Here is a 22,997-nt window from a genome sequence, read left to right on the forward strand (position 1 = left end):
TAGTTTTGGGGGGGCAGGGGGGGCAGTTTGGTGGGAGAATTTTAGGGGCGATCTGGAGATTAGCTATGACTTATACCCCCTCCAGTCAATGGGGTACCTTTAGTTTGTGCCCTTTTCTTCAATTGTGTTGATTATTTAAAGCCCTTACTTCTGTATTCTTCTTCCCCTCACCTTTATGTAGATCCAGTGTTCTGGAAGCCACTGACCCCACTTAAATTACCTGATGACGTAAGGTCTAAAGGTATCCGTAAGGAGGCTGCATTTAACCCAGAGGCTGGATCTCCATCCTGTCCTAAGGAGAGGTGTACCCTAGCTGTCCTTGGCCCTTCTCATCACACTGCTCTAGACTCCAGTAACAATCCTTTGTAGCATGCTGGTTTCTCCAGGTGGGGACCTTAAAACAGCTCACACTGTTATTTCCTTAGCAAACTGCAGAATATGTAGTTCCCCAGCTTCAGTGCAACATGCCCTGAAAGATCTGGAACCGCTCTGTCTTACCATGTCATCACCCCCACTTCCCCAGGTTTTCCTTTCAATCCAGAACATTAACCAGATCCTAATTTATTTTTTCCATTTTGGTTTATTTCCAACAAAGCTCTTAGACCAGGCCCACCCAGAGGAGAGGATGTTACTTCCTCAGGGACCTGAAGTTTGGGGCTGTTCTTAACCTCTTGGTCCCCTGCCAGCCACATTTATTAGTTAAAGCTGCTTACGCCCCTTGTGCAGTTGGGGAGGGGCAGGGCCCAGCCTTGCTGGAGGTCTTGTCACTGGTATGAGCACCATCCTACAAGAGCACAGAGGAGACAGTGTTTGGGGTCCCCCTAAGACCTGGGTTTTCCTTCCTCCAAGACCCTACCCCCTTTTTGGCACAATACTGGACAGCCTTGGAGGGAGGCAGATTGAGGGAGAGCCTGGGGTTTGGTTTTAGGTTTGTGGTAGAGCTGGACGAGGAGGGACAAGGAGGCCAGGAGGGCCATAGGTCAGAGGGAGGAGTGGGGAAGAGGTGGTCTTTGGACACCTAGAATTGAGGGGAATAGATGTGTGGGGTGCTCCACAGCATCTGTGCTCATTCTACAAGGGATTCAAGGCCACCAGAACCTCAACGCAAACTAATATCATCTCCTTTCAAAAATAGAAAAAGGGGTCAATGCTTTGGTTCTGGAAAGGGGGAGATGGGCATTTGGTTGCTCAGAGAAGCAGCGTGTGTGAGCTTAGATGTTCAGAACTCTTCTCATGTTGGGACAAGGGGGCAAGGAACTTGACAGCCCCTTTGTCCACCTGCCTGTTTAGACCACCAGGAATGCAGGTTGCCTGTCCCTGGTCAGACTCCAGCTTAGGCATGAGGAGACAAACAGATTTCAGACTGGGGGTTCGGGTTGGAAGATGGAGTTGCTGACAGAGCCCCTTGCCCTGAGTCCCCTTCTTGGTGGGGGTGGGGGGCGGTGCTTTAAAGCTATATCTCTGGGTAGTTCATATTTGAATCAAGAGATATATTCGATGGGGTTTTGAGGGAGGACTAATGGGTTGGAGAGTACTCCCACCTGACATGGTTTAGTTTGAGGTTATTTGGTGTGTTGGGGAAGACACAGATTTCCCCATTTCTTGAGAAGGGAGAAACAGAAATCACAACCTCTTCTCTCGCCCTATGGTCAGACCTGACCCTCCCCGGAGGGGGGCTTAGGGACCTTTGGTTCTTTCTTGACTCCGGGGTGGCAGGGAAAGGTGATGTAGATTCTTTGGTGGGGCTGGAGTTAGTGGCACCTGGGAGGGAGCCAACTTGGAGGGCCCTAGGCTAAGGGCGGCTGCTCCACGGTCACCTGAGAGGGAAGGCGGTGATCAGGCTTCGGCCCCAGAGCCTCAAAGCACACTACTTTCTCCTTCCCAGTCCCCCTCACCTGAATCCCCCTCACGTGGGTGATGAGTTCAGTCTTCTCCTCCGGCTTCCCTCCACTCGGAGCCTGGCCTCTGCAGCCCCCAGCTCTGTCCAAGGCAGTCTGAGGCACTGCCCAGCACTCTTGGGACCCCTGTCTGCAGAAGAGGCTGCCCGGATAGGGAGGGTCAGCACCCTGACCTGTCTGGGGCTTCTCTCTGGCTCAGCATCCATCGGTTCCAGCCTTTCATCCTGTTCCATACTCCACAGGGGAAGAGGCTGGGCCCCTTCCTCGTGCAAAGGATGGCAGGGATCTAGCTCTGGCCCACTTCTGCCACCTGCCTGCCCTCTGCCTCGGGAGCCCCAGTGCTCTCTGCCCCACTTCCTGCAGCCCACCAGGCCTCCTCCCACTCTGATGCCACACAGCTGTGAGAAGAACTGGCCCTCCCTCTCTGCCTCAGTGTCCTTATTTGTAAGACAGATTAGTCAGGGATAAAAGCCCTTTCTTGCTCTTTGGGCCTGTGCCACCATAGTGCAGACTGTCTTCCTAGCAGTTTTCCACATATAGCCATCCTGGCCCTTACCTATGTCTCCAGCCCAGGAGGAGGCAAACGATGAGGGCAGCCAGGCCCACGTGGATGCCCACCACAACCCCAGGCAGCGAGCTCTTCTCATCCTGGCTGCAAGAGCACCCAGCCTTGGACTCTGGACACAGTGCCATCTGTCAGAGGACCAGGATGGAGGCAAAGCTCAGGCCCCTCCTCCTCCCTGAAGACTGACAGGTCCTATGGGAAGAGCCTGCTCTGACCCCGGGCCTGCTACCCTCCTACGGGACCCCACTCACCAGGGGTGGCTAGGGGCACTTCACGCAAAGAGACAACATGCGCACTGCTGTTACCATCCCCGTTGCCACTGAATGTCTGAAGCTTGATCTCATAGAGGGTGGCTGGCTCTGCAAGAAGCAGGAGATTGTGAAGGGAACAGGCCTGGCTGGGCCAGGAAGCTCAGTGCCTGGGGCAAGACCACACTGAGGAGGGGCCACAAGAAGGTTCAGGGCCTCACCCAGATCTGTTTAGAGGAAGGAACTGACAGTGCTAGCCAGGAGCAGGGCCCCCTCAAAATGGGCAGCGGGCAGCTTGCAGTGAAAGAGTTTGAAGCCCTGGATGGGCCCCAGCTGGGATGGCAGCTCCCAGGAGGCCTGAACAGAGGTGGCGTTGAGCACTTTGGTGGAGAAGCCAACGGCAGCAGGGGCTGCAGAGAAATGAGATGAGCTGCTTGGCAGCCCTGTCTGCCTGAGGCCAGGGGCTCTACAAGCCTGGAGAGGGTGTCCCTCGCTGCTGCCCATGGTGGAAGCGTGGATGGAGGCAGGGTCCTGGCTGGCACCCTCTGCTGAGTAGGCCCGCAGGTGGATAGAGTAGACCGTGTCAGGCTCCAGGCTGGAGAAGACATGCTCAAAGGTGCCTTTGCCCACGGCCTCTTGGAGCTCCGGGCCAGCTGGTTCTGAAAAGCAGAGCAGCTTGGCAGCCAGCATCCCTCTCCCTCACTACAAACATCCCCCACCCCCACAAAGTGGGCACAAAGCTTCAGCTAGGTCTCCAAGGAGAGCAGGGAAGGGGGCTGAAGTCGGGAGCCAGGATGAGAAAGGGACTGAAGAGCAGAAGGAAGTACCAGAGGACCACAGGTCCAGAGGCCTGGCCAGTGTCCAGACAGGTCTGGGGGTCACTAAGAGTGAGAGAAACTTGCCCAGGGACACCCCCAGTCGGGAGAAGTGGGCTGGGGTCAGGGATTCCCGTCTACCCACCCACACCCACCTCCAACTGGCCGGAGGTGCAGCACATAGCCAGTGATGTCCCCATTGGAGGGTGGTGGTTCCCAGAACACTCGAATGGCAAAGGTGGAGAGAGCCATTGCCTGCAGACCCCTGGGGGCAGGGGGTGGCCCTGGGTCCCCTGTCACAGCCAGGCGGGTACTGGCCTGGTTGGAGCCCGCGCTGTTCTCTGCCACGCATTGGTAGATGGCCTCGTCCTCTGCTGAGATCCCCGCCAGCATCAGTGTGCTAAGGGAAAAACAGACGTAGCCACTGGGGGCTCCTTCCCGCCAAGTCCCCTGCCCTGGTTGGGTGGTGAGACCCACAGACCTGCCCAGAAGCAAAAGGACACACCACCTTGTGTGGACATTGCTTGTATGGAGCAGGCAGGGCAGAGCCTCCCGTGGGTGGGGGTGGATGCAGGGGGTTTGTGTGGGTGGTAGAGAGTGTTGTGAGGAGGAGGTGGGGCTGGACGCCTGGGGCAGGTGAGGATACATCGGCAGTCACGCAGGGTGGAGGGGGCGGGACGGGGGTACCTCAGGTACCTGTTGTGGGTTAGCCAAATGTTATCCCCAGGACTCAGCCCCTTCCCATTCTTCAACCAGGCCAGCTGGGGCTCGGGGACGCCCTGGGCCATGCAGGTGAAGATGGCGCTGCTGCCTGGAGGCCTGGACAAGAATTGTGGCCACTGGACAAACTCGGGCGGAGCTGGGCAGGCAATGGCAGGTGGAGGGCGCTATGAGGCCCGGCCTCTCACCTTCCTCCTGCCCCTGCCCCTCTCCCCATTCAGGTTCCCATGGGGGGATGGGGCGCCCCAGGACCCTCCCTGGCCGGCCCTTGGGGCTCACCCTGCACGAGCAGGACGCCCTGTGCTGTGCGTCGGACCCGGGTTCCCGGCCGATTGGCCACACAGACGTAGACGGCTGAGTGCTGGACCGACACATCGGAGATCATGAGGTTCCCAGTGCCCAGGACTTGGATGCCCTCTACGCCGATGGATTGGCCATCTACAGGGAGACGAGGGGTCAGAGCTGCGAAAGCGCAAAGTGCTGGGGGCTCCAGGAGGCGGGGTGGGACGGGGCGGCTTCACACCCAGGTGGCTCCAGGAGACCAGTGGCCGTGGGTGGCCTGTGGCGATGCATTCCAGCACTGCCGTTTGGTGCACCGTGAGTGTCAGGTTCTGAGGTCCAGACAGAAACTCGGGCTCCTGCAGGAGCCGTGGGGATCCCACTGTGAGGTGGAAATAGCAAATCGAGGGATCAGGCAGCAGCACTCTCCCCCTGCACCCAGCACAAACTTGTGCTCCCGGAGGACCCTTCTAGTCCTCCAGTGACCAGACCCCAGAGCAGGTGCTATTTTACTCCTGGTTTACAGATAGAGAAAATTGCTTGCCCAAGGGCCTGTGGCAGTAAGTACAGGTGTACCTCATTTGATTGCGCCTCGCAGATACTGCGTTCTTTTTGGTTTGTTTTACAAATTGAAGGTTTGTGGCAATCCTGCGTTACCAGATGATGGTTAGCAATTTCAGCAATCAACTATTTTTTAAATGAGGTATGTACATTGTTTATCTAGACATAGTGCTATTTAATAGGATATGGTATAGTGTAAACATGATTTTTATATGAACTGGGAAACCAAAACATTTATGTGACTCACTTTATTGTGATATTCGCTGTGGTCTGGCACGGAACCTGCAGTACTTCCGAGGTCTGCCTGTATCAGGGCTAAGCAGGCCCCAAGTTAAACTGGAGGGGCGGAAAGAGGAGAGGGTGTAATAAGCATGCCCCGCTACAGGGTGCCCCTGGAGGGCCTGCAGCAGTGTCAGAACATGAACTGGCCAGGTAGGGGGGTACCCTGGGGGGATACCCAGGGGCCTAGTCCCCTTCCCTAAGTCACCCACAAAACTGGCAGGAGACCCCTCCCTCAGAAAGAAAGCCAGGCCCCCCTGAGAAGAAAGCGTGTCTCAACTGCTCAGAAGGGATGCAAATGTTTTTTGAAATACACTGCTGTTTGGGTCTTCATTTTATGCCACCCTCTCCAATTTTATTAGGTTATTCAACGAATCATCACTGGGGGGCTGCCATTCGCCAGGCGCTATTCCCACACTGGGAACAAATAGCTGTGAACAACGGGGGAAACAGGCCTTTGTTTTCCTTTATCCAGACACCCCCGATTCTTGCTTTACCACTTTGTATTTTATGAGACTTTGCAACCTATCTTTAACCTTTTCATAAATGTCCCTTATTAAGAACTCCTCTGGGGACTTCCCTGGTGGCGCTGTGGTTAAGACTCTGCACTCCCAATGCCGGAGGCCCGGGTTCGATCCCTGGTCAGGGAACTAGATCCCACATGCATGCCGCAACCAAGAGTTCGCATGCCACAACTAAAGGAGCCCACTAGCCGCAAATGAGCCCGCCTGCTGCAACTGAGACCTGGCGCAACCAAATAAATAAATATTTTTTAAAAAAGGAAAAAAAAACTCCTCAGGAATTCCCTGGTGGTCCAGTGGTTGGGACTCTGCGCTTCCACTGCAGGGGGCCTGGATTTGATCCCTGGTTGGGGAACTAGGATCCCCCAAGCCGCACGATTAAAAAAAAAAAACTCATACAAAATTTTGTCTCTAAAGGGAAAGTTTCTCAAGGACTGGTATAAAGTCTTCCACATCTTCAAATCTGCCTCAAGGCCTAGAATAGTATCGCCCATTCTCCGTTCATTCATCCATTCATCCCACCATCATATACCGATACCAGGCACTCCTCAGTTTGCCTTCCACAAGCTCTAGTTCAGGCTGTGGACTGTCTTGGAATGTCCTGGCCTTGGCCAAGGAGACCATGTTCCACCTGGTCAGACCGTTCAGTGATGTAGAGCTGGTCCATGTGATGACACTTCACACATCCCTGGCTGAACCTCTCCGTGTGCCAGGCATTATACTGTGAGCCCCAAATGCATTGTCCCCTTTAATCCTCACTACAAGCCTGTGAAGGCAGTGATTTCTCCAAGTTTACAGATGAGGAAAGCAAGTGTCAGAGAGGTTAAGTAGCTTGTTCAACATCAGAGGGACTGGCAGAGGCGGAACACAAACCTGGATCTTGGAAGCACCGGACAGCTGACAGCATACCCCTCTTGCCGCTGTGAGCTCCTCGAAAACCTGGGAAATTCTGTGTCCCTGGCGCCTGCCCAGGGTAAGGCCTGCCCCAGGGAAGTGTTTTAGGAGTGAATGGCTGGGGCTTCGGTACCCAGCTCCTGTCCCTGGGGAAGAGTCTACACTGACCTCAGCTCCTTTCCTGATATTTAATATATAGGCAACCCACGAACCCTCAGCTACTGGTTGATCCTCTGCGCCCAGCAGGCACCTGCTTCTTCTCAGCTGCCTGAAGCTCTCTTGGACGTTCATTTCCCCGCCTCTGCATGCAGCAGGATGGGGAACCCGTGCCTGCCCGTAGCCCGGCATTTGGCCAGGAGTACTGATCATCATGGAAGCCTGGCATCCCGCCCTGCCCTCCTGCCCCGGATGGTTGATGGGAACAGGAAGTGGGAAGCCAGAGGAACTTCACCCGGGCTTCCCTCTGCTCTCAGGGAGGAGCCCCTGATCCCCACCCTTTCAGTTTCTAAGTCAGCTCCAGAGCAGAGACACAACAGATCCCCCTCTTCCCCTTTCAGTCTTCAGTTTAAAAACTAAGCACCCTTTGGTGAAATTTTGCCTTGATGCTTGCCCAAGGTTCACTTGTTATCTATACTATGGGGCCCCCTAGTGGATGATTCAGGCACGCCTTTCCTTCACATCCCCGGTGGCATCTCAGCTTCAGGCTGTGGCGTCAGTCTTACCTCCGTTTCCTGTTAGGTGCCAACTCTTCAGGGGCTCTGCTGTGACCCTCACTTTGGGCACAAAGCTCTCCCACCCCCACATGGCCTGCATTTGGGGTCGTTCTTGGTGTTTCATCTCAGGTACAAAGCTATTTTCATCCTCACCCCAAGGAGGAAACATGCAAATGTGCACACACACACACGCATATGTACATCTAAGCCCACCACTTACAAACACAAGCGCACGCAGGCATTCACTCCCAGCCGAGACACAGGAGCCCACACTCAACCCATAAAGGGCTCCCACTGCTCTCTGGATCAAGTCCAAACTCCTTTTCATGATGGGCCTCGCCTACCTTTCCTACATCAATTTTTTGTTACCCTGAATTCTGCCCATTCTGTGGTCCAGCAGCATGGAACTGTCTGCATGAACTGTGCTATTCTCACCCTTGTGCTTTTGCACAAAGCAATGCCAGGAATGCCACCCTCTCCACCTTCCTGACCTTGGACCGCCTCTCTCTGCTCACCCTTCAACAGCCAGCTTGGTATAGCTTTCTCTTGAGGCCCTGAGCAGCCCTTGCCCACAGCCGAAGGCTGGGTTAGAGGCCCCTGCCCTGGGTTCCCATAGCACCTCCCTCTCTACTGAGTTGCCAGCTCTGGGAAGCCAGCGATGGACCCAGCCCGTTCCGCCTGCTTACTGCTATGTTCCCACACCCAGCACAGTCCTCATACGTAGTCGGCGCTCAAAACTATTTGTGCCACATACAACATCAGCCACACCCACTCCCAGTGGTGCCAGCTCCCACACCCTCCTCTCTGCCCAGTGCCCACTCTGATTCCCCTGGTCCTTGCTTACCCTTCAGGATCAGCCAGGCATCCTGGCTGTGGCGGGTATTGGCCACACTGTGTGCCATGCAGCGGTAGGTGCCCACGTCAGCCCGGCTCACGCTGGTGATGTGGAGGATGCCACGAGGCAGCAGCGTCACCCTGAGGATGCAGGAGTCGGGGGTCCGTGGCTGTGCAGTGGCCCATAGCCTGCCACCCCACCACTTCTCGCTGCTGCTCACCGGTGGCTGGCAGTACTCAAGGTCGTGCCGTTGTGCTCCCAGGAAACGGAAGGCTCCAGCACTCTCCCGGATCAGGCACTGGAAGCGACTCCACCCAGCTCAACCTCGACGAACTCTGGATGTTGATGGAAGTGCGACAGACCTAGGGCACAGGGACCACCTGAGCATAGAGAGCTGGCCCCCAGCTCTGCCGCCAGGAACTCTGTCCCAGAGCCCCAGCTCCCCTTCTGTGCCCACGGCTGCCACTCCCTGCTGACGGCCTCGCTTGCACCCCTGCAGTCTCACGTCTGTGATTTCTTTGGGCCATAAGCACTTTGCCTTCCTCTACAACATTTAAAATTCTGTTTTACATTTGCACTGGTATAATCCAGCACTATAAAATAACAACACATTATTATTATATTCACTTTTTCTTCTGGTGCCCTAGGCACTGTGCACACTGCGTCTAACAGCCAAGCAGGCACTGCCCAGGCCCATCCTGGGCAACTCTGTGCCCCGCGGGTGCCCCTGCACATTCTCGTCCCCCCGCCCACACAGGAGCAGCCCAGTCACTTACTTGCCAGCTGCACCCAGGCCCGCCGGCTCACAAGGCGCCCAAAGCGGTTCTGGGCCACGCAGTGGTACTCGTGGGCGCGGGAGGGGAGGCTCCAGCGGGAGGGCGGGGTGGCCAGATGCAGGGAGCCGTCGGGCAACAGGGTGGCACTGCTGTCGTTGGCCAGGGCCAGCCCATCCCGCTGCCAGGAAATGGACACGGGCGGCTCACCCTCCACCCGGCACGGCAGCACCAGTGGGCGCTCCCGCGTGGCCACCACATCCCCCGGCTCCCGCAAGAAGGCCAGCTCAGAGCCTGCAGCATGACCCGTGGGGACAGCCAGCGAGGCCTGGACGCGGCGGCCTCCTGGGGCCCACCACCTCCCCTCAGTTTTGAGCCCCTCTCGGCCTGGGCGAGGGGTGAGGCAGGACTTTAGTTTGGGGGGACCTGGGGGCAGCAAGGGAGGAGGGGGAGGAGGGCCTCACAGTCTGAGGAGCAGGGCCGCCGTGATCGATGGCCTCTTTCAGCAGGGCCCTGGCAACGGGGAGGGGGGCGGTGCGGGCACAATGGCGAGGCCAGGGGCCCAGGCGTGGGCATTGTGCTCCCCGGGGGACAATGAGGTCGTCCCCTCTCTCCCCCGCCGGCCCATCTGCGTGTCTGCCCACAGGGTCAGCTTCCCAGGACTCCTGGCTCTCCCCTCCCACCGCTGCGACCCCAGCCGCTGAATGAGGGAAGGAGCACACTCACATACTCACAGACACACACTTGGACTGCAAAGCTCAACCTCACAGGCCACCCCATAACCCAGACAGTCTCCATCCCAGACACTCTCGCAGAGGATACAGACACAGGTCACACAGAGATGTCCCTACACACTCAAAGTCGCAAATACGCAACAGACACCAATGTCCCGGGCCCAGAAATGCACGAGCAGAGCTGTGAACCCACGTGCTTAGACGCCGACTACACGCACACGCGTGGATACGGTAACTCAGCCTACAAGGCTGAGCAGGGACCTGCCCAGCGGAGGGCGGAGGCAGACAGCAGCCTTGGAGGGGCCAGAGCCCACAGGCCCAGGGCTCGGGCTGCCTCGGGACTCTCGGGACACCTGCGGGGAGCCCTCTTGACCCCTGCCTCTCCAAGACCCTCTGCCCGATAGCCCCTCCTGACTGCACAGCCCCCGCTTTCCTTCCTGGCGAAGCCCAGGGACTGTAGCCAAAGTCTGCTCCCCCAGTCTCTGCCTCTACACAGCTCTTGCCCACAGGTACATACATACCTGTCCTCCCTGCTTGCCTACAAGGTTCCAGCGCCTCTGCTCTCATCAGCTCGGCGCCCCGCACCCACCTCCCCCCCCACCTCTTCCCCCTTATCCTTCTGTTCACCTCTCCCATCTGGCCTACGCCCACTGCCCCCCACTGCCCTCAGGCCCCGCACCCGCACCCCAGTCTCGGAGCAGCAGCAGCCCTGGCCCCGTGTCTCCACAGGCCCGGCCCCTCAGTCCCGGCTGCTCCCCAGGCAGCTCGGGCCTTCTGCCTTCAGCCTGGGGGCCCCGGGCTGCGGGCATTCCCGCCCCACACACTCAGGGGCACAGTGTTGGGGATCTGGCCCTGCTGCGGGGAGCCTGGGGTCTGAGGGGGCCGGGCCGGAGGCTGCTGTCCCTGCTCCGTCTCCCCCGGAGCCGAGCCCCTCTCTGCCTCCAGCCTGAGCCCCTCCCCGCCCCATCCCCACTGCCCCCTCCTCTCAGGGCCAGGACCCAGATACTGAGACAACTGGGGCAGTGACAGAGGAGGGCTGCGGGCAGGTGAGAGGAGGGCAAAGCTGGGGGGTCGAGCCCGCCCCTTTCCCAGCCTCTAGAATCTTCTCCCAGCCTTAGACCCACCCCTCACTCCCTCTCAAACACTGATGAATGAGGTTCTGGGGGTGGGGAGAGGCATCTGCTCCCCTAAGACCAACTCTGGAGATCCAGGGCCAGAATGGGGAAGCCTGGGGTCTGATTTGGGGGTCCCGGGGAGGGGCGCAGAGCCCCACTCTCCTAGAGGAGTCGCCGTCCCAGGCGCTGAGCCGGGCCCAGCGTGACGGAGCTCATCCCATTAGTTTGGTCACGGCCCCAGCAGCCCCCTCACCATTCACAGTGTCACTTTCCAAAGCTGTCCTCTCTATTCTTGTTGGGACAATGGAGTGGGGCCTTCCGGGCCGGGGAGGTGGGGATCCAGCCTCCATTGCCCCATCCTGATAAGAAGAAAGAAACCTGGGCCCCTCCCCTCGCCGGGCTGACCATCTTAAACATGGGAAAAGTGGGGGACTGCCCTTCCACCAGAGGAGCCTGGGACTCAGGAAGGTGCTGACGTTCAGACCTAACTATTTGTGTAGGACCTCCCTCCTCTAAACTGCAGCCTCCCCCTCAAAAGCAAAGTTTCTGGAAAGATGAGAGCGGGGGTTGTCTGTGAGAAAGGATGAGGAGAAAAAGCAAGGGTAGGGAATCTAGTTGGGGCAGAACACAAGGACACAAGCATCCAGGCCTCTGCCCCCAGAAGCTCCAGCCAGTCTGGCCCCTGACCCAGTCTCCCCGAGTCCCCTTCCCCTCACTCTTTCTCCTTGGCTTTGCCCAGCTTAGGCTGTGCCCCTCATCTCTTCAGAACAAAGCCCCATCCTCAGCCTTCTCCCTGGCAGGTTCAGCCTCCTCTCTGGCTCCCCACCTCCCGCACAGGCATTCAGAATCGACTCATCCAACACTGCCTCTCCCAGCTCAGGCCCCTCCTCCTAGACCCGCAGTCCTGGGGGGTGACTGAGCCTGGGCTACCCCTAAATGAGATTGCCTTGTGGGAAGAGAGCCTGCAGCCTCCCCACTGGGCCTTCCTCACCCAGCCCTGCATCTCTCTGTCCCGAAGCCTCCAATGCAGGTTCTCACCCCTTCCCTGGAGTGGCCTCCTGAATCAGTACAGCCTGGAGAGGGAAAGGATCACAGGCCCCGAGGTCAGGAAGACGTGGTTCAAATCACTTACAAGCTGTGTCCTTTGTAGGCAATTTTACCTCTCTGAGCCGGCTTCATTGATAAAATGGGGGCGGACGGGATAGAAACAACCTCTCCCCACGACTGGGAGGATTAAGTGAGGCAAGGGCTTAGGATAGAGTGTGGCTCAGGTGAGCATTTGCAGGGCTTAGTCTTGCCCCACTATCTGGTTTTCCTCCTGTCAAAACCCCTCTCCAGCACCTACTAAGAAGATGTCTCCTTATCTGCTGCACTTACCTTGTCACCTCCTAATGCACACTCCAGAGTGGCCCACAGGACAAAGAAGGACCAATAAAGAAGACCTGGGTTCAAGTCCAAGCGCTGTCATTAACCAGCCATCTTGCCTTGGGCTGGTATCCCTCACCTCTGAGACATGCCCCCCTGTAAGATGGGAGGAAGGGCAAGCCCGCCTTTCAGGGTTGTGATGATCAGGTGAAATTCTTTGTATTGATACTTTAAGGGCCAAGAGCCACTCCTCCTCCTTTTTTGTTTTTTTTTGCGGAACGCGGGCCTCTCACTGCCGCGGCCCCTCCCGCTGCGGAGCACAGGCTCCGGACGTGCAGGCTCAGCGGCCATGGCTCACGGGCCCAGCCGCTCCGCGGCACGTGGGATCCTCCCGGACCGGGGCACGAACCCGTGTCCCCTGCATCGGCAGGCGGACTCTCAACCACTGCGCCACCAGGGAAGCCCCCTCCTCCTCCTTTTTAAGAACAGTTTGAGGGATAATTTACATACCTTAAAGTTCACCCATTTAATCTGTACAATTCAGTGGCTTCAGGGTATTTACCGAGTTGCACAACCATCGCCACAATCGATATCTTAGAACGTTTTCATCACCTCCAAAAGGAACACTGTATCCGTTAACATTCACTACCCGTCTGCCCCTCCTTCACCCCTGCGCCTGCCAGGCAACCAGTCTACTTTCTGCTATTTTCTGTCTTTGCCTATCCTGGACACCTCTTCTAAGTGGACTCATACTACATACGGTCTTTTGTGTCTGGCTTCTTTCACTTAGCATGATGTTTTCAAGGTTCATCCACGTAGTGAACATGTATCAGTACTTCATTCCTTTTTACGGCTGAACACCATTCCATTGTATGGCTATGGACCACATTTGTTTATCCATTCACCAGATGATGGACATTTGGGTCGTTTCCACTTTTTGGCTCTTATGAATAATGCTGCTGTGAATATCCATGTACAGTTTGTGTGGAGACGTGTTTTCAGTTCTCTCAGGTACATTACCTAGGAATGGAATTTCTGGGTCCTATGGTAACTGCACTTTGAGGAACTGTCAAGCTGTTTTCCAAAGTGGCTACAGCCACGTACACTCTAAGCACTTCATTTTATAACCCTCAAGACAGGAGTTAACTTTATTGGTCCCAGGACCCTTTAAGAATTTGGTGAAAGCTTCCCCCAACCCCCAACCAAGGAGACTTACATTTGCCTACATCCCCTGAGCCCCAGGTTGGGAGGTGCTATCCCAGGAATATGGCTCCGAATAGCCTTTTTTTTTTTTTTGGCCACACTGTGTGGCATGCGGGATCTTAGTTCCCCGACCAGGGATCGAACCGGCACCCCCTGCAGTGGGAGCCCAGAGTCTTAACCACTGGACCACCAGGGAAGTCTCCCGAATAGCCTTGATGCTCAGGAAATGCTGGCAGGATTGAACTGCTGAGAGCTGCCCTCTTTTCCTCTTTCCTCTTTTCCTTCCTCCCTGACAATTAAAAATTGGCCCAACCCTGAACAGCCGCAGGCTCTCCTGGAACAACTTCCCGGGAAGGTCCGCCTAGCAGATGAAACCCTTCTGAGGACTCCTCTAGCACACCTGGGACGGTGTCTCTTTTCTCTCTCTCTCCACAACCTTCCTCTCACCCAGGATCTGTATCTCTTTTCATACTCTTTTTTCTTCCTCCATCTTTCTCTATCTCCATCTGTCTCCCCATCTGTGGCAGGCGGATGAAGAGATCCATGTCTCTTAACTGAAGAGATGCATGTTCTCATCCCTGAACCTATGAATATGTTTGGTTACATGGCAAAGGGAAGTTAAGGTTGAAGATGAAATTAAGGTGACTAGTCACCTGACTTTAAGAGAAGGAGATGATCCTGGATGACCCAGGTGGGTGCATGTAATCACAAGGGTCCTTAGAAGTGGAAGAGGCTGGCAGAAGTCAGAGTGATGTGATGGGAGAGGGAGCCAAGCTGCTGTTGCACATTTTGGAGAGGAAGAGAACAGAGAGGCGAAGAACGCGGGTGACCGCTAGAAACTGGAAAAGGCAGGAATGGACTCTCCCCTGGAGCCTCCAGGTAGGAACGCAGCCCTGGGAACACCTTGCTCTTAGCCTGGTGGGACCCAAGTCTGAAGTCCAACTACAGAGCCCTAAGACAGTAACTCTGTGTTGTCTGAAGCCATTACTTCTGTGGTAATTGGATACAGCATGTAGAAAACTCTACAGGATCCCTGTATATTCTATCACCAACACTGTCACCCCAACTCCTCATTTCACCTCTGCATGGGTTTCTTGTGCATCTCCCCAGCTGGAGAGTGAGCTCCACCAGGACAGAGACTTCACGTGATCCCCGCTGGGTGCCCAAAGCCAGAGCAGGTGGCACTCCCTGTCAGCACAGGGTAAAGGGAAGATGAAAGGAGAGCCAGCCAGCCTTGCAAAGCCATGCCCGACCTCCCTCGGCTCTGGTGCACATCCTTCTCTCTCCTGCGCAGAGCTGGGCGGAAAGCCTGGGGAGGCTGCTCCCGCGCATGGCCGGCGCCTGTGCCCCGCCCCCGCCCCGCCCCGAACGGTCCCTCTCCTACTGAGCTCCCCACGCCCTCGGGGGTATTGTCCCCACCCTGGGACGTTTCTTCCGCAGGACCTGATCCCAGGCATTCCCTCCGCTGCCCACCCGCCCCCACCTCGCCTTGGCCCTTGCTGGTCTCTGGCGCTCCGCACTCTCTGTTCCTTCTGCTGGGCGCATCTTCCCTCAGTCTTCCCTTTCTTTGCTGAAGCATTTTCAAGTAAATCCTGGACATCATCTCATTCCACACCTATATACTTATGTGCATCTTTTGAAAAACACTTTTTTTTTTTTCCGTAGCTGTAATGTCATTATCATATCTAATAAAAGCAATGTTACCAAGTTCAACCTCCTGCTCTGGATTGGTTGGCCTGCCCCGCAGCAAGTGGGTGAGATGTTGGGACAAGGAGCCACGACTTCATTCAGAAAGCCTGCCGACTGAGAAGGTGGCAGACCAGCACCCCAAAGAACCATCTTCCTAGTTAGAGTTCTATACTAAAAGGGGAGGGGGAAAGTCCTGGTTCCAGCCAGACTCCGAAGGGGATATGTCAATTTCTTCCTGCAGCCATTCCCAGGTGGGAATGTGAGCTAAACAAAGGTATTTTACCTTAAGGTTCGTTACCTGGGATGCAGGGTTCCCATTATGTATAATTTAAGTTTATAGGCAACATCCCTTTAGTGATTAACTTTGTATTCTATTGATATTATAAGGTCCTTTCCTATTATAGTTCCCCACTGTCAATGACCCATTCCACAATCCTGTGTGAAAAGGGAGGAAGACCGCTCTACTCTGCTGAACTGTGCCTACAAAGAGGTGATTATGGAATGCAAATTAGAATCGTTTAGTCAGTAGTACATTCCTCTTTCCTTTTTTTATCGACAACTACTTGAACCTGATGAAACCCCTTAGCCCTTTGTTGTCTAATTTGTAGTCAGACTTAGAGTTTTGGTTCCAGTTGCCCGTACATACCTATTAATTTTAACTTTCTGACTGTGCCATAATTATACAAGATCCCTGTGCTATTCGTTTGAGTAAGATGAAACAAGCAGGTTGACCCGTCTCCAGCTACAATGAAGTTACAGTCTCAATACCTTTTTTTTTTTTTTTTTTTAAGAGCAACCTTAAGCCTTCAAAGAGTTCACAAACCCATTGGTCTCCAGGCCTCTTAGGAGTTGGGCTGTTTTCTGATGACAGCGGTGCTGCTTTAATCCAAGGAATCCACGGCTTTACCCCAGCTAATCCGACGGAAGAGTGCACGGTAAGTAATACGACATGTGGTCCTGTCCACCTTGCAAGCAGCTGATGTTCAGGCCCTTGTTCTCTCCAAGTTTTAAGCAGGACTCAAGTCTCCTCTGGGTTGGAAAGGATACGCTTCAGTTGGATAGGCAGAGCTGTTGGAGGTAAACTCAGGAACAGAGGTTAGTATAGTGCCTAAAGCTCTAACATAATTGACAGCTGCTAGGTCTTTCAGAGCATTTATACATTCTTCTGCCCAAGCAGACACCTGGAATGGCCTACCATACAATATATCAAAGGGGCTTAATTTAAGCCTGCTTCTGGGACACTCTGATCTGTAGCAGGGCAACTGGCAAGACCTTATCCCAAGTTAAATTAGTCTCCTGACATTTTAGCAATGCTCTTTTTAAAGGCAGGATTCATTTTCTCGGTTTTTCTTATTGATTGTGGTCTCCAGGATGAATGTAGTTTCCAGTTCATGGTAATGATTTAATGCAAATCAGGAGATAATTTCCTTAAGGAGAGCTTTAACCACTTTGGAGGCTTTTTTTTTTTGTCCAGATGGGATATGCTTCCACCCATCCTGAGACAGGGTCTAAACACCAGCAAGTATTTGAAGTTTCCTGCAGCTCAAAGCAGTCAAGTCTACTGGCCAGTCCTTGGTGGGGCAGGTTTCTCTGTGTTGGTTCCCCGTCCGGGGAGGTCTAACAGCACTCTCTGGGTTATTTTTAGCACGAATCATGCAATTCTGAGTGACTCGCTGGATGGTCTTTTGTAGGTTAGGCCCCCTTGCATAGTTTTGACTCCACTGTAAGGTGGCATCTCTCCCATAATGGAATGTGCTACAGCACAGTGTCCAAGAGGGCCTGAGGGATCAAAACAGTTCCTTGTGCGCTACATTTCCAGTAAGGCGAGGTGTGATCAGAATGAAACCCTACTCTTTGGACCTCTCTTTGTCCTTTTCTGAATACACCAGCTGGTATTTTGACAAGTCAATCTGTGGGAGAAGTGATCCTATCATGGCTCGATAACCACCTTCCTTTGCTGCCCTCTTTGCGCTTGGCCAGCTAACCAGTTGCCTTTTCCATGGTGAGGGACATCGAGGTCCCCTAGTTGGCATTCTAGAGGTAGTAAGAACGAACGATTTTGTACTTCTCAGGAGACTCCAGTGACTGGGATGGACTGAGAGGTCTTCTGTGCCACTTTGGCACTCACCACAGAGGATGCTGTACCTGTATTTATCAGAAAGTCAATCAGCTCATTCCTCACTGTCAATTTCACCTGGGGCTCCTGTGGTGAAATTGGAATTGGGTGCCTCAAATCCAATAGGGCCTCAAGTCCAAGGGAGCCCCTGGGCCACTTCATTAAATCAGGGTGTTTCTCTCTTTCCACCTTATTGTTGCAGGAAGGGGGATCCCTTCCAGGTCCCTAGAGTGGGCTCTTGTCTAACACTCGGAAATGAATTATCGGAGGAGACACACGTGCTGACAAAGCAAGAGACTTTTTTGGGAAGGGGCGCTGGGGCGGAGAGCCGCAGGGTAAGGGAACCCAGGAGGACTGCTCTGCCACGTGGCCCGCAGTCTCCGGTGTTATGGTGATGGGGTTAGTCTCCAGGTTGTCTCTGGCCATTCATCTTGCTTGGCCCACATTTGGCCTGACTCAGGGTCCTTCCTCGTGCGGCACGCGTCCCTCAGCCAAGATGGATTCCAGTGAGAAGTATCCTGGGACGTTGGTAGGACAATATTATGGACTGGCATCTCTTCCCTACTTTTGGCCCCTACTGAATTCTCCCAGTTAGTTTTTAGGGGCCGCACCGTGTTCCTTATCGGAACCTCCTGTTGTGAGACAAGTTGTTATCGTCCATCATGCCTGACCAAGGCAGGCAGCTTTGGTCAATGGTTCCCTAACAATATGAGAGGCTCCAGACTTTTAATTGTTTTTCTTATGTTTTAGCCTAGGGCAATCTTTTTTCCAATGTCCTTCCTCCTTACAGTAAGCATATTGTTCGTTCCCCAGTGGTGGCTCACCTCTCTTTGGGTTACTCGCCTTCCAGGAATCCAATGTTTGCTGTCAGAAAAGCGGTGTTACATTTTGCATCTTCTTTCTTCTGTCATTGTTCCCTGTCGATGCTACCAACTGAGAAGGTACATTGGGAACGAACCCATCTAGGGACTTCCCTGGCAGTCTAGTGGTTAAGACACTGCTCTTCCACTGCTGGGGGCATAGGTTTGATCCCCGGTCAGGAAACTGAGATCCCACATGGCCACACGGCCGAAAAATAGAAAAAAAAAAAAAAAGCACCACCTAATTTTTGCAACTTTCTCCTGATATCTGAGGTGCTTTGCCCAGAAAAGGATGAATTTACCATTCTAGTGTTTTCAGCGGTCTCAGGATCTGCAAGAGTGTAACGTCTGTAGAGCTGGTAACTATTCATTTGTTTTTTGCTGAATTTCTTGAATTTTGTTCAAACTCTTTTGCTTTGGTTCCCCTTTCAAAGTCCTGCCAAGATGCATTTAAGGCAGTGCTCTAATAAGGGCATTCCTCCCTCATTGGGGTCCCAGTTTGGTTCAGCTGTGGGTACTGCCAAGTGGGCTTCAGGTGTACCATTTGGGTCTGTTAGGTGGAGCTGGTATGCTTCTTACCTGGCCTTACCAGTGACCATTCTCCTTTCATCTAGAGGATTCTCCCTATAAGAGGGGTCACCAATTAGACAAGTCTGAGGTGGAGAAAGCCTGTAGAAACATAGCCGGCTGGCCATTTGCATTTAGATCCCCTAAAATAACTGCGTAAGGAAAATTGTCCTGCTCTGGGAGTGGCTCTTGGCCCAAACTGGGTGTCCGGTCGGGTCTTAGATGGTGTTACCAAACCAGGTCCCTGTGCCCCAGGAACTAAACACAGGATTTTCTAATTGAGCCCTGTGAGGATGGGGAGACAGTCTGACCGCTTCCTGAGTCCCAGCGTTGGGAATTGGGGCTGGATAGGAATGGGAGGCGGTGGAAGGGGTGGACATATTGGCATAACAGCTGGAGCAGCTGGACAGCCAGCTGGGCTGGAGGTTGGAGCAACATACCCTCACCCTCATTCCCTTTCTTTTCTTCCTGCATGACAGATTTTCCCTTGGGTTTCTTTTACCATAAAGTGACAACTGTCTGACTTTTTCTCACCCTGATGTAACAGCACAAATGCTTGCACAAAGAAGATTTCATTATTCTTCCCCACTTCTTCACAGAATAGGTACAGAGCCATTCAAAGGCCACCGTAAAACCATAAATAGCAATCGATCATCTCTAACCATTAGAAGGATACCTTTTGCCTTGGCATCCACCAGCCGGACTGGGTTCTGGGGTGGGGCTTTTGGTGATTTTAGAAACCAAGTGGAACCTTTCTCTTCTCCCTGGGAATGTCCTTTCCTCCAATGACATCAGTCTGTAAGTGGAGAAATGGTACCAAAACAAAATGAAATGAAAACCCCAAAGAACAGAAAACCCTAAGTAAACCCTCAAGTTTGGTCTTGGGGTTTTTTACATATCACAAGAACCATCAACTCAACCCCCACGTAATGTGGCTGTGACGCCTCGGAGAGCTGTTGGATCCAGACCAACAACACAGGAGACCACAAACAACGTAATTAACACAGCAAAGGTGAGGGTACATGGTGCACAGGGTCCCAAAGTAAACCTGCCTAAACCCCTTGTGGAGATCCTAACAGGTACTACGGCTACACTGTTGCAATAAAATATCTTCCTCTCAGTCATGGCTTCATAGCTGTCATCAGGTCACTTATCCAAAATGCGCCCCAGAGGACTTTCTTTATGGAGAGTTGAAACATTCCCCAATTTTTAAAGACAGAAATACAAGACAAAGAAAACCCAAGTGGCAGGACTTCCCTGGTGGTGCAGTGGTTAAGAATCCGCCTGCCAATGCAGGGGACACGGGTTCAAGCCCTGTTCCAGGAAGATCCCCCATGCCACGGAGCAACTAAGCCCGTGTGCCACAACTAGAGAAAGCCTGTGCTCAGCAACGAAGACCCAATGCAGCCAAAAAACAACAAACAAAAAAAACCAAATGGCGCACACACGTGCTAGCATCCAAAGAAACAAACGAACCAGTTCCAAATTGGGTAAAAAAAACAGCAATTATTTCCTCTAACAGGGTACCCCACTCGAATACAAAACAAACTGGCTTATTCCAGAGAGAAAAAAAAGCCCCAAACAGAGGTAATCAAGTTCCAGCTGCACACCAGAGCGAGCGACTTACCCTACTGTATTGAGCCCGTCGCCTCCCGGATGTTGATTCTTTGCTCCAACTGCCAAGTTCTGGGGCAGCCAGTGCCATTTTGGGGAACTTTGTGGGGAAGATCCTCAGGACAAGTGGTCCTGGTAGCTGCTAGGGCCTTCCCCAACTGCGTTGGCTAGCCCCTAGCAGCAAAAGTCCTAGATGGTTTCACCAAAATTTTTTACCGAGTCCAAGCTCATACTGCTTGCCGAACGACAGGCCAATCAATTGAGAGATATGTTGCTGGGACAAGGAACAGTGACTTTATTCGGAAAGCCAGCAGACCGAGAAGATGGCGGCTTAACTTCCCAAAGCACCACCTTGCCCGAATTAGAATTCAGGATTCTTTTATACTAAGGGGAAGGGAGTAAAGTCCTGGTTCCAGGATGTGTTAATTTCTCTCTTCTTGAAGCCATTCCCAGGTGGGCCTGGTCAGGATGTTTTTCTGTGAGCTAATCAAAGGTATTTTAGCTTAATTATCTTTTCCTGGAAGGCAGGGTTCCCAGAGATGGGCCATTATGTATAATCTAAGCTTATAGGCAACATCCCTTTAGTGGTTAACTTGTAACAGAATACAGTTTCTTCCCTATTATAGTAACAATAATTTCTTAATATCACCTAATAACTAGTCCATAATCAAATTTCCCTAATTGTCTCAAAAGTGTCTTTTTACTTTTTTTTTTTTCACTCGTAACACTACGCTACATTTGGTTGTCTGAAGGATCTAATTGAGGCAAGCCCTGCCCCCACTCCGCCTCTCTCATATATCATTGAGTTGTTGAAGAGACTGTTTAAAATTTCCAGTAGAAGTACCTGTATTCTGGATCTGTTTGATTTCTTTGGTGTTATTATGTATGTTCCTCTGTAAATGGATATTGGCCCTAGAGGCTTGGTTAGCTTCAGGCTCCATTTTTAAGAAAGAAAACCTTATAGGCAGTGCTGTGTGCTGCATACTGCATCTCTTCAGGAGGCAAGCAATGCCTTGTGGTTCCACTTTTAGTAATTCTAAGATTGAGTGGTGGTGGGACTCCCCTGGTGGTGAAGTGGTTGGGAATCCGCCTGCAAGTGTAGGGAACACAGGTTTGAGCCCTGGTCCGGGAAGATCCCACATGCCGTGGAGCAACTAAGCCCGTGCACCACAACTACTGAGCCTGCGCTCTAGAGCCTGTGAGCCACAACGACTGAGCCAGCATGCCACAACTACTGAAGCCCATGTGCCTGGAGCCCATGCTCTGTAATGAGAGAAGCCACCACAACGAGAAGCATGTGCACTGCTACGAGGAGGGGCCCCCCGCTTGCCGCAACTGGAGAGAGCCCACACGCAGCAGCGGAGACCCAACGCAGCCAAGAATGAATGAATGAATAAATAAATAAATAAGATTGAGTGGTGGCTTCAGGTGGTGACAACCTGATCGCTCCCTTGTAAAATTCCCCATCAGCCTTTCATCTGATAGTTTTATTCATTGATGATAATCTCCTGCCTCAATTTCATTAGGGGTTGCAAAATGGTAATTTTCCAGTTCTATAATTCCTTTCTCACTCATTAACTGGAGTTCTTTTGTGAAGAACTTTCCCTCATCAACTAGGACAATTTGGTAACCCTGAAATACAATTCATGCAGGAAAGGAGGGACAAACGCTTAGTTCTTTCCTTTAATTGCCAGTATTCAGAGTAAGGAGTTGGTGTCCTACCCCACATGTTTCTCTCCCCCTCTAGCCCTTTATCCTCCTAGCCCCTTTTAGTATCACTCTGAATGGCTACATTTTGTATGTTCAATGTTTCAAGGGCCTCCATTAATCTTTTTGACAGTTCAGATTGCCCTATCCTAGGCAATGGGAGCTCGGTGTCCTTTTGCTGTTACCCCATTTCTTGATATCTTTGCTTTCCAGCACAAGATGCCCCAATGCTCATCCTGAGTATTTCCTGCTGACCTGGAACCAACCTTTCCTCCAAGGACCTGGGTGCTGGGAGATCTCACTGTTGTCAAACTGTCCGTTGCTTCTAGGCTTTTTCAGTGACATTATAAGATTTTTACTTCACTTATTTTTTTTATACTTATATCTTCTTTTCTCTTGCTCTGGAAACAATGACTCCTAACGTTTATTATTATACAATATGCCATAGTTTCAAATAATACCAATTCTACTAACATGTACACTACCAAATGAAATGTAACATATCTTTATATCTTTATTTGTCCTTAGGGAAAAACTAACTCTTGCAATATTCTCCCTGTATAAAAAAGTAGACAAACTGTACTTCATCAAAATGTAAAATCTTTGTGTTTCAAAGGACACTATCAAGGAAGCAAAAAAACAAACCACAGAATGAGAGAAAATATTTGCAAATCTTATATGAGATAGGGAATTTGAGTCCAGTACATTATAAAAACAAAACAAAAAACAAAACAAAACCCTCTCACAACTCAACAGTAAAAAGGCAAATAACACGATTAAAAAACAAGGAAATAATTTGGAAAGACATTTCTCCAAAGAAAATATTCAAATGGCCAATAAGCACATGAAAAGATGTTCAACATTATTAGCCATCAGGGAAATGCAAATCAAAACCACAACAAGATACCATATCACACCCACCATGA

The 22,997-nt window shown here is 52.5% G+C and overlaps 1 protein-coding gene across 1 annotated transcript; it reads right to left on the minus strand.

Annotated features, from left to right (window-relative positions):
- Positions 1 to 1,787: 1,787 nt before the first annotated feature.
- On the minus strand, positions 1,788 to 10,644 carry LOC112401707 (immunoglobulin superfamily DCC subclass member 3). Its single transcript, XM_024748094.1, has 11 exons — positions 10,515 to 10,644; positions 9,105 to 9,527; positions 8,338 to 8,583; positions 4,770 to 4,907; positions 4,526 to 4,684; positions 4,214 to 4,385; positions 3,682 to 3,926; positions 2,961 to 3,370; positions 2,455 to 2,591; positions 1,896 to 2,040; positions 1,788 to 1,817 (listed from the first exon to the last, which is right to left on the minus strand). The coding sequence occupies exons 1-11, from the start codon at positions 10,642 to 10,644 to the stop codon at positions 1,788 to 1,790; spliced, it is 2,235 nt and encodes a 744-aa protein (XP_024603862.1).
- Positions 10,645 to 22,997: the final 12,353 nt, after the last annotated feature.

Source organism: Neophocaena asiaeorientalis, unplaced genomic scaffold (genome assembly GCF_003031525.2).
Source record: "Neophocaena asiaeorientalis asiaeorientalis breed wild unplaced genomic scaffold, Neophocaena_asiaeorientalis_V1.1 scaffold76, whole genome shotgun sequence".
In the NCBI taxonomy this organism is placed as follows: domain Eukaryota; kingdom Metazoa; phylum Chordata; class Mammalia; order Artiodactyla; family Phocoenidae; genus Neophocaena; species Neophocaena asiaeorientalis.